The following is a 15,379-nucleotide window of genomic DNA, read 5'->3' as shown; positions in this document are numbered from 1 at the left end:
TCACCCAAAGCGAACTTCGCGAACACCGTGATGACGTCATATTTGGCGCGCGCACCCATGCGAACTAGCGAATGCGTCGAGTATAACCAGCCCTTAAGTTTGCATCAATATTTTGCATGTAATTTCTAATCGAATCATGACAAACTATATATCATTGGAAAGGTCTAAGACTCTAGAATACAGATTTCTATTTTAAAATAATTTATGTAGGGAGAGTAATTGATTATTTTTTATAAAGAGTGTGCTTAGATTTTTTGCTATCCTTTTGCGACCCTATTTTTAAATGTCATCTTTTAATCAAAGAATAACATAAACTTAAAAAAAAAAAATACACCTAACAACATACCTTTACGTTTTTTTTGTTTATGTGTCTGATTTTTTTTTAGCAATAATCAACTATTATTCTTTTTTTTATTTCAAAGAATTCATGAGTTACCGCCATTTTAGTTCCAACATGCGTTTTCATGTGTAGGCTCAGAAAGGGCTCCAACAGTTAACAGTTTAATCACTTTTGAAACTCATTTTGGCAAAAAAAGCTATTTGCAGAGAAAGTTTCCACAAAGCAACCTTGCCCTGCTCTTTTTTTTTTTACAAAAAATCTCGCCTGCTCCATAAGACCCTGTGGGTCCACCAATCAGAGAACAAAAATCTAGGACACCGTCCAAGCCGGTTACTGATTAGCAATTCTAATAAAAGGTTTTCCAGACTAGCCTCTCGGTTGTGTCAAGATTTTAGAGCAATGGCTTCAGTCACCTCCTGAGGTATAGAACTGGCCATTAGCAATTCTCTGTCAAAATATTCAGTGTGTCCATAATAAATACAAATGAATGCAAAAAAAGCGTATTCCATGATTTAAGAAGAAACTTATCAATGCTACAATGTTTTGCAGTATTTCTGTGTAGATGCAAGTTTCTGTACAGAAGTTTTATTATTAATAATACACATTTGTATTGCCTCTTGGCAAGCACTATTGCTTTTGGTCAAATTATGATTGAGAGATTTAAACTTTCAATCCTCAATATTGGAATTCATTTGCATTACAGACAGGCCTAAATGACACATGAGTTCATGTAGTTCATTGCTTTCCTTGGTGATGAGAATTTTGATCTGATGCAAAATACCATGAGACTTACATTAAAGATGCCAAAAGAGCAAACAACTTTTAAATACATTCATGCGATACATTCGTCCAAAGTGATTTACGTCCCATTTTATCAGTTATGGGCAAATCTGGAATTCGAACCCATGGTCTCAGGGTTGCGGGCACCATGTTTAAATCAACAAATGATAAAGAAATGACATAAAGTGCATTGAGCAACTCCTTCATATGATTTATATCAGTTGAATAGTCAATGAAATGTGTCAAAAGCAGCCTTTCCTCATTCGGTGCATCTACACATTAAACAGACAGCTGTTCATTTTCATACTAAATCTGATATTCAAAACAGGGCCACAAAATGAAGGCTTGTTAACTCTCACTCACTCTCTGTCTTTCCATTTTCCTTTCCATAGACTCTACAGTATCTCCCCTTCACAAAGTTGAGATTCTCTTAAATTGCAGTGAGGTCTTTTACTTGCCAATTTCCTAGTCAATGATTTTTCATTTTCCCTTAGTCCCAGGATTCAGTGCTTGTTGGAGACCTGATGGATGGGCCAATCAGAACGGATGTGTGTGTATGGTGTGTTCAAGGGAGGGTGGGGTTGTGGACCCGCGGACCCGTCGATCCACGACCTGTAGGCTGGAAAGCGATTTTAGACAATGGTTTGGAAAGGCTCGCCGCTCCAGGCATCTGGAAAGGAAACAACAGTATTAGGAAATGCAAATTGAAAACGCAGACATGCGGGAGCGGTTCCATCGCTGATGGAAATGAAGCACATCCTTATTGAAATATTTCAACGAACACCTCACCCTAAGGGCTGTGTTCAGTATTAAAAATAACCAGAATGCCATAATCCATATCAATTTCGGTAAAGGTTTAGCTTGAGCAAAATGTGCTCCCTTGAGTGATTGGAGATATATTACCTGTTGCTATAGCTCAGGGAATGTAATTTATTTACGTCAATCAAATGTAAATACAGCATTTGCCTGTTATTTTCTGGTCAGGCCTACTTTTCATTGACCATTTGCTCCAGCACATACTCAACATGCATAATTTGATTGTTCAAATGAATCTGACCACAGATAAGTTATTTGTTCATCACGTTTAGGTTTTTAAACCCATTGTGGGCAGTAGGTCACAGATGGTTTAATGCTGGACATATGGTTGCAGGTCCTTAAGGTTAATGTAACTGTGGCTATGTTCCCTCAGCAATGGAACAACCCTTTCTCACTAACCTGAGAGTTCAGAAAAATCTTAATGTCCTTTTTTGTGTGTTTCACTGGACGAATGAGGCCTTTTTGGGTGGACAGGGTCATTTAGGAGAACACAGAACAAAAACAGTACGGCAAGAGATTTGCAGAGCGCTCCCTCGTATTCCTAAAGGGGTCATATGGCCTGAATACGTGTTTTTCTGTGTCTTTGGAGTGTTATAAGTTGCCCATGCATGTATCAGAGATGTAAAATTGTGTCAGAACAAAAGATGCATTCTATCTAATAGACCCATTCTTGCCTGAAATGCCTCATGTAACCACCACAAATCTATGTCAGTTTGTGGTATGAGTTGACTAAGACCGCCCAAAAGTATATGCAAGAAAGGTGGTCGTTCCTGTAAGTACAATTGCTTTGGAAGCTGTTGTTCCCAATATGGTAATGCATTTCATTTCCATCACACGCTTGCAGTATTAGACCAATCACTATGCACTAACTGTCCAATCATAGCACACATTGCTTTTCAGAGCTATGAGCTTTGTAAAAAATTCACGCATTTCAGAGTGGCGGTGCAAAGAGGAGATACAAACATGCACGTTGTGTGGAAGATAAGGTGTTTTTAAACCTTAAAAAAACGATAATTTTCGTTTAAGCTGTGTCATATGACCCCTTTAATACTATAAATAAAAATGAATACAGCTGACATTAGATTGTAATGGGTTCATTTTACATTAGACCATGTAAACTTTAAATCTGTTTGAAACAACATTAGAATAAATATCTGTGTTTGCATGCAAACTATGCAAATGTTCTGTATAATTGAAAGAGACGGATGACCTGCACTACTTCATTTACCAAAACATGCTAAATATAATCAGACGACAGTATAAAGTACTCCAAAATTCAATGGAGCACAAGTTCAACAATGTTTCAAGACTAAACGTGAATATTTATAATTCCAGCGTTTTTATTGGCTAAATGATTCCATATAATATGTATAAATTCCTGCACTTGTTCTTCACCGAGAGAGATAAGAGATACGTGAAATTAAAACATTATATTTCGCTTGCAAAAATAATTTGTTTTGCTCAGTTTTGCATTTCATTTTAACACAATGTCACTGTTATGAAACAATATCAATTATTACAGATTCTTCTATTTTTTTTTTTTAAATGACACAACCTTTGTGATATTGTGACTTTTTTGCAGCAAAGTGTTTAAGAACACTAGGTCTTTGTACTACAAAAAGTACAATTTAAAGAACTGTTTGCTAGACAATGTTGTCATTGATGCTTTCTGACGGCTTTTATTTCTGGGGTCACTATATGTATGATAACTATGTATTATAAAAATACTAATTCAAAAATAATTATAAAAAGTATGCTGATTTGTGTTCGAAAAACTATTTCCTTAAAGTAAGATTTAAATAGAGAGTGATAGAGAGACGGGCACACAACACAAACATGGCTGCCGCATGCCCAGAGATTGTGTCCACACTGTGATCTTAACAAAATCGAGACGGAACTCCACTTCCTAACAGAATGCAGGAAATACACGGATGTACTGACAAGGTTTATGGAAAAATCAAGTCAATACACCAGAAGTTTGAAACTCTGTCCTGTCAAACGATGACAAACTGCGACGGATGTAAGAATGTAAATTTTGTCCTGCCAATAAAGCACACTTAAAATGAAATTCACTTGTTAGAGAGAGAGAGAGAGAGTTGTAGTTTAAAGTGGTAGATTGAACATCACGACTTGAAAAAAGTGAATCTGTATCAGCACTACAGTAATGAATCTGTCAGTTTGCTTACATCTGGGCAGCATTTCAGATGTCATTTATAAAGTGTGGCTTAAGGGAAACCGCCTGAGGCCAATTTTTTGTTCAGCACACCTGACCTCAGTACTGATTACTGTACAGTGTTCTCCTAAGAGACACTCTCTCTGCAAGCCTGGAACCTTATGTTCTTCAGGATTGCTGGGGATTACATCAGTAAATCTAAAACACCTTTTTGCGAAAAAATGTTTTATAACTCACCATAAAACATGTTTCCTCTGGTAAAATGCACAAACACACCACACATATAATTAGATTTTGGATTTTTATCTAATAATGCGTTTATGTCCATTCTTAAATTAGACCAGGCTGAGTATGCCTTCATATAATTCACAACATCTCCAGCCTTAAAAAAATATAACACTAAACAGTAATAGTTACAATCCGAATATCACGTTACTTGAAAATATACCAGGATTCAAAAGAATTATTCATCTTCCAAAGTGCTTGTTATATTAAAAGGAAGTATTGTGATACCGTGTGGTACATTTTAATTACAGTGACCTAAGATCTTGCAGTTTTTGCTACAGTACTCTGTGCTTCAATCCTGCAGAACATTGAACAGTGAGCACTTTATCACAAATCTGTGCTGCGCTGCCCACCAGTGGTCAAAGAGGAAACTACAGAACTTCAAAATATTAAACCAGCAAAAATAATCTCGGTCAAAATCTCACTTTACAGTTTCTTTGAAACAAATCAAACGAAATGTAAAATTTCGATTTTTGATTACAAAATGCCACAGCAATATTACAAACATATTTTAATAATGTCAAACACTGCAGTCAGATACCAATTGATCAAAGTTTCCAAACAAGGTTAGAGACTAATGGACACGTTCTTATTGAATTCATCCAAATCTAAATCATTTTAAGTTAAAATTACACTTTTAATTGAAATGTTGTCTCCGCTATGACATCTACATAAGAAATAAATGTAGCATCTTCAATGTATTCACCTTTTGCCCTAAATTTGCAGAATTGTTCTCTTGCCATTTTCTCACATCTTGTGTGTCACTCCAGGATGCGTTTAAAACAATATTAAAGGAGTTCCCATCTTTTCTGTGCTCCTATGCCTTTGTTTTCATTAGTCAAAGTCATCCGTTTCAAATTCATTTTTAGTAGTTTAGAACGAAATAAGTTGATATTTCCTCAGTTATATTATTGTCTATAAAAATAATTTCAGACATTTAAGCAAACACGCAAAGACCAAAACCTTTTTAAGATAATGGCAATCATTTCACTTAAGTGTTCAAAAACATTTGACCGGTAGTGTATATAAATAATCGTCTTATCTGAGTACTTTTTATTACAACTAAGGAGAAAACACAATATAATATTTAAATAGTACAAGGCATCCATATGAAAGTACAGCTGCTGAGAAATAACATATTTCTGTTGAATGAGTTCAAATACACATATCCTATGATAAGATAAATTGTTGCCCTGCATATGTGTGTTACAGTCTCAGACGAGCATCTAACCTGAGGAATTGATCATCTCTGTGTGAACTGATCCAGGACCAGAACCAACATTGTCTGAGAAGCTTTGACCCTCTCACAATCTATGTAAAGAAGATCTTTATAGGTGTGTCCTCTAAAAAATATGGCTGATAATTTAAAACATTTGAAGGGTGTCTTGGAAGTTTTTTGTCAACACTACCATCTGAATAAAGCAATATAAAGGAAATGTAATACTGTACATACTAAACCTGTTATGTTGCTTTAAATACATGCAGTATTATAACAGGACACTAGATGGCAGCAGATGAATGTCTTATATTTCACTCTTTAATGCTTTCTTGGTCAGAACAATAGTCAGGTGTAATGTACAGTATAATCTAAAACAGGAGTGGATTTTTGTGGCAAATCAAATAGCCAACCCAACAGAACTGTGTGTCCTAATAATACCTTTATTAGAGGTGCAGGGGTGGATTTTTGCCAGCTGGATTAAAATTGCTGCGATGTTTACCTTCAGGCTCAAGCATACTTGCGATGACGAAACTGATCGGACCCGAAGATCTTGTTATGTGTTGTGTATTTTCATGAAAAAGTTTGAAAAAGTCCGAATCCATTCAAAGGTGATGTTGTGTAAGGCTTAAGCGCATCCCTGGGCCTATGTCTGTAATGCGCGTGCATGACTCCGAAAGGTCTGGTCCACTACCGCAGGCCCTGCACGAGCTCGCTGCAGAACAGTCAGCACCTTCTTCTGTCAAAGTGACGTATTACCGAAAGGAAGTAAAGCCAAAGTACGTATTCAGTCAAGCATCTAGAAGTTTTACACAGTGTTCCTAGATACTGAACAACATATTTTAAAGGAACTTCATTCTGTCAGCGGGTACATGGTGCTTTCAATGAGAAATGCCATGAATCAGTGTAAAGTTCGCTGACGCGGATAAATAACAGCAACGGTCCATTTAGTCTAGCGTGAAAGGAATGTTTATGAGACAGAAAAATGTCTGAGATTTGCAGCGACTAAACCGCAAATGCAATAAAATAACGTTCGAAGTCGCACATGACGCTCTGACTAAAATGTGTATGTGGTTCAAGAAACATGACAAAGCCCGATGTCAGACGCTCTCAATATAAATACATAGGACGCCACGTTATCACACGCAATCTGTTATGTTGTTGCACATATTATGTTATATTTCTTTGCGTTTGTTGTGTGAATTACATCACTAAGGAAAAAACACATGTCAAAGTGTTTAAAAAACGGAAGTCCCCTCCCCCATTTGTCATGCAAATAACCAAACACTGAGAAATATGCAGATTCTTTGTTTACTTAGCTAATGTTCTTGCTTTTTGTCGCATTTTAAATAACTTTACGAGGTTAAAGTCGCTTGAACCGGACGTATCAATGGTCTTACTTACGTATTTTGAAGCATTTCCGAGTGAAAATCGAAGTAAGATTAATGAGAAAAATCGTGGGCGTGGCTTTACTCGTTCTCTGCGATTTGATTGGGTGTATAAAAACAGCCGTTGGACTTTGCAATGGACTGGCAGCAGACTGACAGTTAACGGATGTTCTGCACAAGCTTTACGTCATTTAAGATGGATAGTCATCGCAGGACGGAAGTGCATTCTCAGATTTTAGTAGAAGATTATGTTGGCACGCGAATTTTAAAAAGACAATGAGACACATTGATTATCTATTTTCATTTTTAGTTAATATTTAGAATAAGTGGGATTTGTGTCTATCGACAACCAATATTCAATGTAAAATCACAATAATAGTTATGTGTAATGCGTAATGCGGCTGTGTGTTGGGTGGTCCTCATAATTATTCTCTATTTAGTCGTCATATTCCTACTTTAACTTTTAACATTTCACGAATGCGCGTGAACCAGAGGCTTGTTTTTCCGGGAGTTGATGCAGAGGGTGTAGTAAATTTATCTGACGAAGGCTGAATTTTTCGTTTTGTTCCAATAGGATAGTGTCTACTCTGGTGAGAGCTTTCGTCACAAAATTTATCTGACGAAGGCTGAATTTTTCGTTTTGTTCCAATAGGATAGTGTCTACTCTGGTGAGAGCTTTCGTCACGTCATTTGCGGGAAAAACAAGGCCCTAGTTCACGCACATTCGAGAGATTATGGGAGCTAGACACGGAGCCATGTCGGGCAATTCTTTGATCGATGGATGCACGTTTTGGTGTTAAACATGGGGAAATTTTGATTTGATACTTTATTTCACCCAGTAAAGCACCTTTTAAAGATGTGGTTTAAAATGTTGAGTTCTTTCTCCATATCTCTCGCCCTCTTACTCTCTTGCGTTAACTGTCCAGTGTATTTTGTCACCATGCCACTGATATCATTACATCCACACTCCTGTCAGAGAGATGGATGAAGGAAAGAGAACAAGAGACAGAGGGATGTAGCAAGGGGTGCACGGGTCAGAACAGAAGTGTGTGTCATGAACAAAGCAGCGGTGACCTTTATCTTCATCATCTCACAGCTCATGTGCACCTGTGGTCACCTGTGTGAACGTGAGGATAACTGACTTCATACATATAGTATATTAATTATTAATTGAGCTCAGTTGATAAAAGTGATGACAAAATGGTTTATTGGTTCATTATGTTGTATTTGAAACACACAGCTCTATTCTGACATTATTTCTACATTGCAGCCCTGTTTTGACATTGAAAGTTTGAACTGTAATATACATTTTAAAGTAGAGTGCCACACTCTTTAAGTATCCATTAGAACTCTTACAAAACATACTGTGTCAAGACTTTCATTTCCTTTGAATCATCCTTTATTCAAAAGAATACATTTAAATGCTTTTAGAATGAGAATAATAATATGTAATAGTTGTAAGTGCTGTGTGCATTTCTGAAGGTTACACAAGACCTTGGAGCTCCTGAGATGGATGTTTGGTACACATACGGTTTTATTGAAATGGAAAAATGAATGAAAGAGAAGGAAAATTGCATGCTGTTGAGTGATGAGAGGAATGTCTATAATATTTCATGAAAAAATAGGCTTTGTAATTTTTTACTTAAAGGCCCCCAGTGGGTCACAGCCCTAATTCAGAAACAGACTTACAGGAAGGAGAGCATATGTGACCCTGGACAACAAAAGTTCCTGGACAACAGTCTTCTGGGCCAATTTTTCGAAATTAAGGTTTTTACAACATTTGAAAGCTGAATAATTAAGCTTTCTTTTAGTATATGGGGTGTAAGGATATGATAATATCTGGTGGAGATTAACCGTTTAAAACCGTTGCATAAATTGAAGTTGTTAATGAGAGGCACTGTTACTGGCCATCCACTCACAAAAATAAAGTTTTGATATATTTAGCTTCGTACAATAACAAAATATCTTCATGGAATATGATCTTTACTCGATATCCTAATGATTATTGGCATGAAAGAAATTTTTGATCAATATAATTTTGACCCATACAATGTATTTTTGTCTTTAACTAAAAAGTTCCTCTGCTACTTAAGACTGGTTTTGTGATCCAGGGTCACATATAAACATTTTGTCAACACGCTAAACAGTTCCGTTAGTTTACAAGGCCAAGGAGAGAATGAAGAACAAGTTTTTTTTTGACAGACAGTTATTGGTTAGTCAAATAAATGCAGAACAGGTATGTTATGAGCTGTTTTTAAAGTTATGATGGATGCTGCAGTTCAAGTGGAGGCTGGCAGTTCATTCCACCACAATTGAACTGAATGATTAATGGTTTTTGCTAGCGATTTGGTGCCCTGCTGTGATGGAACAAACAGGCGTTTTCAGACCGAAGATGACGGGATGGAGACCTGGAGCACTGAGTCAAGGTAAATGGATGAATTTTCTGTTATCGTTATGAAGGCCAGTGTCAGAGATTTAAACTTGATGCGGGCACCCGTGAAGTGAAAGCATAAGGCGTGTTAGAAGGGGAACATGGGGACTGATTGAAAACTAGATGTGCAACTACATTCTGGATCATTTGCAAGGGCTTGACTGTATTGGTTAAAAGGCAGGCCAGAATTGCAGTAGTCCAGTCTTGATATGACCAGAGCTTGGACTAGTAGATGAGAGGCATGCTACGACAGGAACAGCTAGATTTTCCCGATGTTGCAGAGCACATACCTGCAAGTTTGAGAGGTTGATGTTGGAGGTGAATTTCAGCTGGTCGCCAAACATCACCCCCAAGTTCCTCGCAGATTTGATGGGTGTAATAGTGGAGGATCCAAGCTGAATGGTAAAATGGTGTTCAATTGGTGGGTGGACTAGTATAAAAAGGAGTTCTGTCTTAGAGAGGTTGAGTTGTAGGTGATGCTCTTTCATCCAAGAAAAGATGTCCAGAGGCAGGAGAGACACGGGCAGAGATGGTGGGGTCATCTGGCTGAAAAGATAAATAAAGCTGCATAACATCTGCATAAAAATGGTATGAGAACCCATGTGCTTTAATTATTGGACCTAGGGAGGTGGTAAATATAGAAAAACAGGAGAGGAGCAAGAACTGATCCCAGAGGAACTCCAGTTGTCAGCAGGTGAGATCTGGATGTCTTGCCTCTTCAGGATAACTTAAAGGATCTGCCTGTGAGGTAAGAGTCAAACCAGTTGAGTGCAGTTCCAGAGATGCCCAGTTTGGAGAGAGTGTATAGCAGGATCTTGTGGTTCACAGTGTCAAATTCAGCAGAGAGATCAAGCACAATCTGGACAGATGACAAGGATTCAGCCCTTGCCTGCTGTAGGTTTTCGACGACAGACAGGAGAGCGGCCACCGTTGAATGCCCTTTCTTGAAGCCGCATTACTGACTGTCCAGAAGGTCCTGCTGTGAGAGATTGGTTAAATACTACCCTTTCGAGGGCCTTGGAAAGGAGTGAGATTGGTTTGTAATTGCCAACCACTGAGGGGTTGAGTGTTGGTTTCTTGAGTAATGAGGTGTTTAAATGAGGGGGGGAGTCCCATTGGTGGTGGAGGTGTTTTACAATGTATGCGAGTTGAGGCAGTAGAGACGGAAAGATAGCCTGTAGGAGGTGTGAAGGGATCAGGCCGAGGCGATAAGATAGTAGACTGGGTGGAAAGGAGAATTTTGGACACATCAGTCTCCAAAAGGGGAGAGAAAGAAGGGAGTTGAGGATAGCAAAAGGTAAGAGAGAGATCAAGGATGCATTGAGCAGAGAGTTGCCTGCTGATGGTCTCCAATTTATCAGTGTAGAAGTTTGAAAAGTCATCAGCAGTCAGCAAGGTATTGCCGGAAGGTGAAGGGGGACAGAGAAGAGAGGGGACGGTTAACAAAGTTGATTCGGGTTAGATGCAGTTTAGATTTTGTTTTAAAAGTACTTGGTTTTGGCTGCAGATATATCAGTAGCAAAGAAGTTAAGAAGCTGTTGATACTTTGAGAGATCAGGAGGGTCTGATATGTATATATATACAGTATATCCGTTTTCCCTGTTCAGACAGTGCTTGCCTGTCTGAATCAAAATGAAATAGTGCATTTGTCGTTAAGGTAGACACTGACCATCTGCTGGATTGAGCGTGGGGTCTGTGTTTTAGGAAGACATGAGATGCTATTTTAGTCCGGATTCAGAGATGACAGTCTTGTCTCTGAGGAGCCATGCAGAGCTGCCCACAACAGAGATATGATGCCCGTTTCTGTGATCAACCTCCGCAATTGGCTGAAATTAACACAGACCACTGATCAGCAGTGTGAGAGAAAGAGAAACTGCGTGGGCTAAACATAGCTAGAGAGAGAGGCTGGTAGAACAAATGAGATTAGGCAGAATAATCAATGAGACACTGATACTGATCCCAGAGCAGATTCTCTGGCATGAACGGATTGGCACAATTAGACAGGAAGTAGCTGTCGACATCATCATTTTGCAGAGAGCCCAGATGGGCTCTACCCGGGAGATGTGCGAAGAAACCATCTTTAAAAGGTCAACGTGGGTTTGTTCAAAGCTTCTGTCTTAAAGTTAAAGAGTGAAAATGGTTTCATAACGCTGAAATATTCATTGAATTGGTTACTGCATAAATGAAGGAACCTGTAGAAATAAAGAGGCTGTTTAAAGTTTCAGTTTCACATGATTTAAGTGAAAAGCCATAAAATGAATTTATAGACAGCTTCACAACATCCATATGTGCAAGGTTGTGGTGCTAAAGGGTTTGTGGGATGTCAAGATTTACGTCTTGAAAATACTATGCTACCAATGTTAGAGGCCTTTGATGAGTTTTTTGGTCATTGACATTGCGTGTGTTGTGGGTTGGAGTTTGTGTGATTGGCACTGGGAAATATTTGAGTCATTTGAATAATTCCACCATTCATATTGCCGTGTAGACAACTGAGAAATGATATCAAGATTTTTACATTTCTGGTTGTAAGATATCTTCACTTTTTTTTTAACGTTTATAAAACTGGCCTAAAAGTTGATTTTAGAAACAGTCATTGTCCATAAGTAAATACACATCACAGATGAGATTTCTTTTATATTTCATAGACATTAATTAGTATAAATGGAGAGTAATAGGAAAGTTTTGCTTAAGTTTCCTGGGCCTCAGATATTTATTTTGAAAAAAGAGCCAGAAATCTCAGAAGAGATCTCGACAAACTGACCTTAAATTTGACAAGTGTTCAATCAAACGTCAATATTATTGCAGATCTTAATATGAACTCAAACATTACCCATTCGATTATTTTACCCATACAATCTACAATCAACAAACTGCCACACCTTGCTTTATTTGAACAATTGTCAAATTTGTTACCATTTTTATTTCATCTACTCTTAGTGAACTTAGTGAATGTTTGTACATCTCTGTAGATGTAAAAAGAATTGGATATAATTCTGTATACAAAAATACTATTTATTATGTTAAAGTGTCATATACTATCATGTTACCATCAAAATAAATATTTGTAATGTTTAGTTAGTCAGTCAAAAAATCTGCCCTTGGTATAATTAGGATTTTTGTTTGGTTCTCCTCATATATTGTTACTAAAAAGATGTACAGTATGCAACTCACATTAGTGATATGTGTGTGTGAAATAAAAAAAAATGAAATAAACTCCACACATGTTCAAAATCTTATGATGTCTATAATTGACACAAAGGGTTTCTCTTTTTATAGAACATACAACAACATGGACACATCATTTTCCTCAGCCTCATCAACAATTTCTTAAACTCTACTTTCAACCTTGCAACACAAACTCCCCATTATTGTTCATTTGAAAACAAACAAACAGAAATAACGACGTATAAACCAGAATGCATTATTTCTTTCTTTTATGTCAGCACATTTTGAAAATATCAGCCATATTCATCACTAAAGAAGGTGTTATGGCATCACACCTAGAAGTGGGACCGTTTTCCTGACCTTGGGTCAGACCCCAAACTCTCACTGTTCTGCAAACAGACTGATTTCGCCTCAGATCACATCAGATATGCAGGTCTGTTTCTTTTAAACATCTGATCCAAATCTTTCAAACTATCCATTACGTTGCCTGCGGGATATTTTTCTGCTATTGATCCCGGCTCGTGTGATGTGGTTCTATCGGCGGTGTGCCTCATGCAAAGTGCAGCATTATAAAACTAGTGTGAGGGGATTGTTGTTCTTCAGCACATTACGTGATATCATCCACACGACCCGGTCAGATCGTTCGCTTCACGCTACACCTGCGGATGACATCATTAATGTACATCCTGCAGGAAAGCCCCTCTATTATTTTCCACTCAGATTTCACACAGTCAAGGAGCTTGGTCAAGATCTACCCGACCTCGGATCTGTCCTAAAACATACTCTATGCAGGTGCATAAGCACACATTTCAGTTTGCGTAGAGTATGTATCTAGATTCACCATCTGTGTGGATTACTACCAGACTGGTAAAACATTTTGACAATGTCCAGTCTTTCATTCTGCAGCTTTTGAAGACCAAGAGCTTTTCACGTTTCCCAGCCTTGCTGTGAATAAGTTCATGAAAACACGAGCATCTCTTTCTCATTGCTGGTGCATCATCACTACGTCTCAAATATTGCTTGAGTACTTTTCCTCAAAGATATACTGTAAATGTGACTGTGTTAGTATGTTTATTTACATCCAGAGTAAATACATGTTTTTTAAGACGGCCCCTAAAAACAGTTCGCAAAGTTAAGTGTGGAAACTTGTACAATATATGAGAAAGAAAGAGGTCTTCCGAAACATGTAGAGGTTTGTTATCATTATTATTAAAGCTTCAAAACATAGAAGAGAAGGTGGATCAGATGTTTTGTGCTCTGGGATCAATTCACAAAATCGTTGAAGGACGTTCTCAAGATGGAAGGGCCTGGGATTTTTTTTTTAACCTTGGTTTTGTTCTACAAACATCAGGGTTTAATTAATAAATAAGCAAAGTGTAAAATAATCTTTTTGAACTGGGATAACAGAGACATTTTGTTTGTTGGGGTGGATAATCATTTGAAAGCGGATATTCATAGCTATTGATACAGTTATTTACGGAGCATTCTCAAAGACCTTTTCCACCACACACATAAAGGCAAGCAGAAGACCGGCTCTAGGTGTCATTTTTCAAATAAGAGTAAACAAAAAGTACACAGATCTAAGATTATTCCATGGTGTTCTTATTCAAGACAAAAAAACGCATTCACCGGTTTCCTCTGATGTTTGTTTTGGCAATGTGACTAACCCCACCCCTCCACAATCCAACCCTGTCCTATACACAGTCCTAGTCGATGGGACTGCCTGTCAATTATCGCCTAAGCAAGACTGTGACCAGTGAGAGAAGGTAGAAGCTGATGCAAGGAAGGTTCTGGCTGCTTCTTCCATTGACCACTTTCTTGTTCTCCGACGGATAGGCGTAGACTTTTGGTCTGTCCGTGTTGGGGACGGCGAGGCGTGGATTGTGGGGACACTGGTCCTCGGGGCACATTCCACTTCCAGAGCCACTGATATCATCACCTGTAGATATGAACAAGTGATACAGATTTTAAAAAAAGATCTGGATTCAAGAAGGTTCAGTAGCATTTCATTACAGTGTTAGAGAATAACCAGATATAAATAGCCAAGTTTATAACTTACAGTAATCATCACTAACTAAAATGTTCCAGTTGCATCTCTTATATTAAACAAGTGTTGTGACAAGACAAATCAAATGCCCTGTGCTTGCTCCATTAAAAAAGTGATGTGAAATTCTGATCAATTTTTGTTTAAATCATTATGGCAAATTAGTTATGCAAATATTTTACTTTGAAGGGTGACATTCTAACAAAGTCGAAGTGAGATTTCTAAACCTTAATTTTAAAGGGATAGTTCACCCAAAAATGGACTCACGCGCTTGTCATTTCAAACCTGTATGACTTTCTTTCTTCCATAGAACACAAAAGAAGATATATTGAAGTTGGTAACCAAACAGCACTGGCACCCCATTCACTTATATTTTGTGAACACAAAACCAGTGAAAGTGAATGGGGGCCAGTTAACAACATTCTTCAAAATATCCTCTGTGTGTTCTGCAGTAGATGTGGTTAAGTAATATATATACAGGTTTGAAATGACTGAAGGGTCAAAACATTTTTTTTTTTTGGGTGACCTATAACTTTAAATGTCTTAATAACAAGCACAAAATAACATACAGTACCTACGACAAAAATTATCTACAGCATCGACAACATTTGAGTTTGTATATTCAAGCTGTATTAATATAGGAACTGTTTTAAAATGATACAATTATTTAAAGAAAACACATTGCTTCTTATATGGCAGAATAAAGTTTAAAGTAAAAGTAATCTATTATTACCCTAAAAA

At 37.6% G+C, this 15,379-nt stretch overlaps 1 protein-coding gene and 1 long non-coding RNA gene across 2 annotated transcripts in view; both read right to left on the bottom strand.

Annotated features, from left to right (window-relative positions):
- Positions 1 to 996: 996 nt before the first annotated feature.
- Positions 997 to 7,070, bottom strand: LOC130418185 (uncharacterized). The gene is made up of 3 exons (XR_008906303.1): positions 7,015 to 7,070; positions 6,052 to 6,349; positions 997 to 1,790 (listed from the first exon to the last, which is right to left on the bottom strand). It is a non-coding gene; the product is annotated as an uncharacterized LOC130418185 (long non-coding RNA).
- Positions 7,071 to 12,653: 5,583 nt separating this feature from the next.
- gpc1b (glypican 1b) overlaps positions 12,654 to 15,379 on the bottom strand; it is a 70,201-nt gene continuing 67,475 nt past the window's right edge. The window contains exon 9 of the mRNA XM_056744084.1: positions 12,654 to 14,533. Within this exon, the coding sequence (XP_056600062.1) occupies positions 14,325 to 14,533 (209 nt within the window). The 3' untranslated portion in view covers positions 12,654 to 14,324. The remainder of the gene's footprint in view (positions 14,534 to 15,379) is intronic.

Source organism: Triplophysa dalaica, chromosome 3 (genome assembly GCF_015846415.1).
Source record: "Triplophysa dalaica isolate WHDGS20190420 chromosome 3, ASM1584641v1, whole genome shotgun sequence".
In the NCBI taxonomy this organism is placed as follows: domain Eukaryota; kingdom Metazoa; phylum Chordata; class Actinopteri; order Cypriniformes; family Nemacheilidae; genus Triplophysa; species Triplophysa dalaica.
The sequence above is the reverse complement of the archived record's forward strand: the minus strand, read 5'-3'. Positions and strand labels throughout refer to the sequence as shown.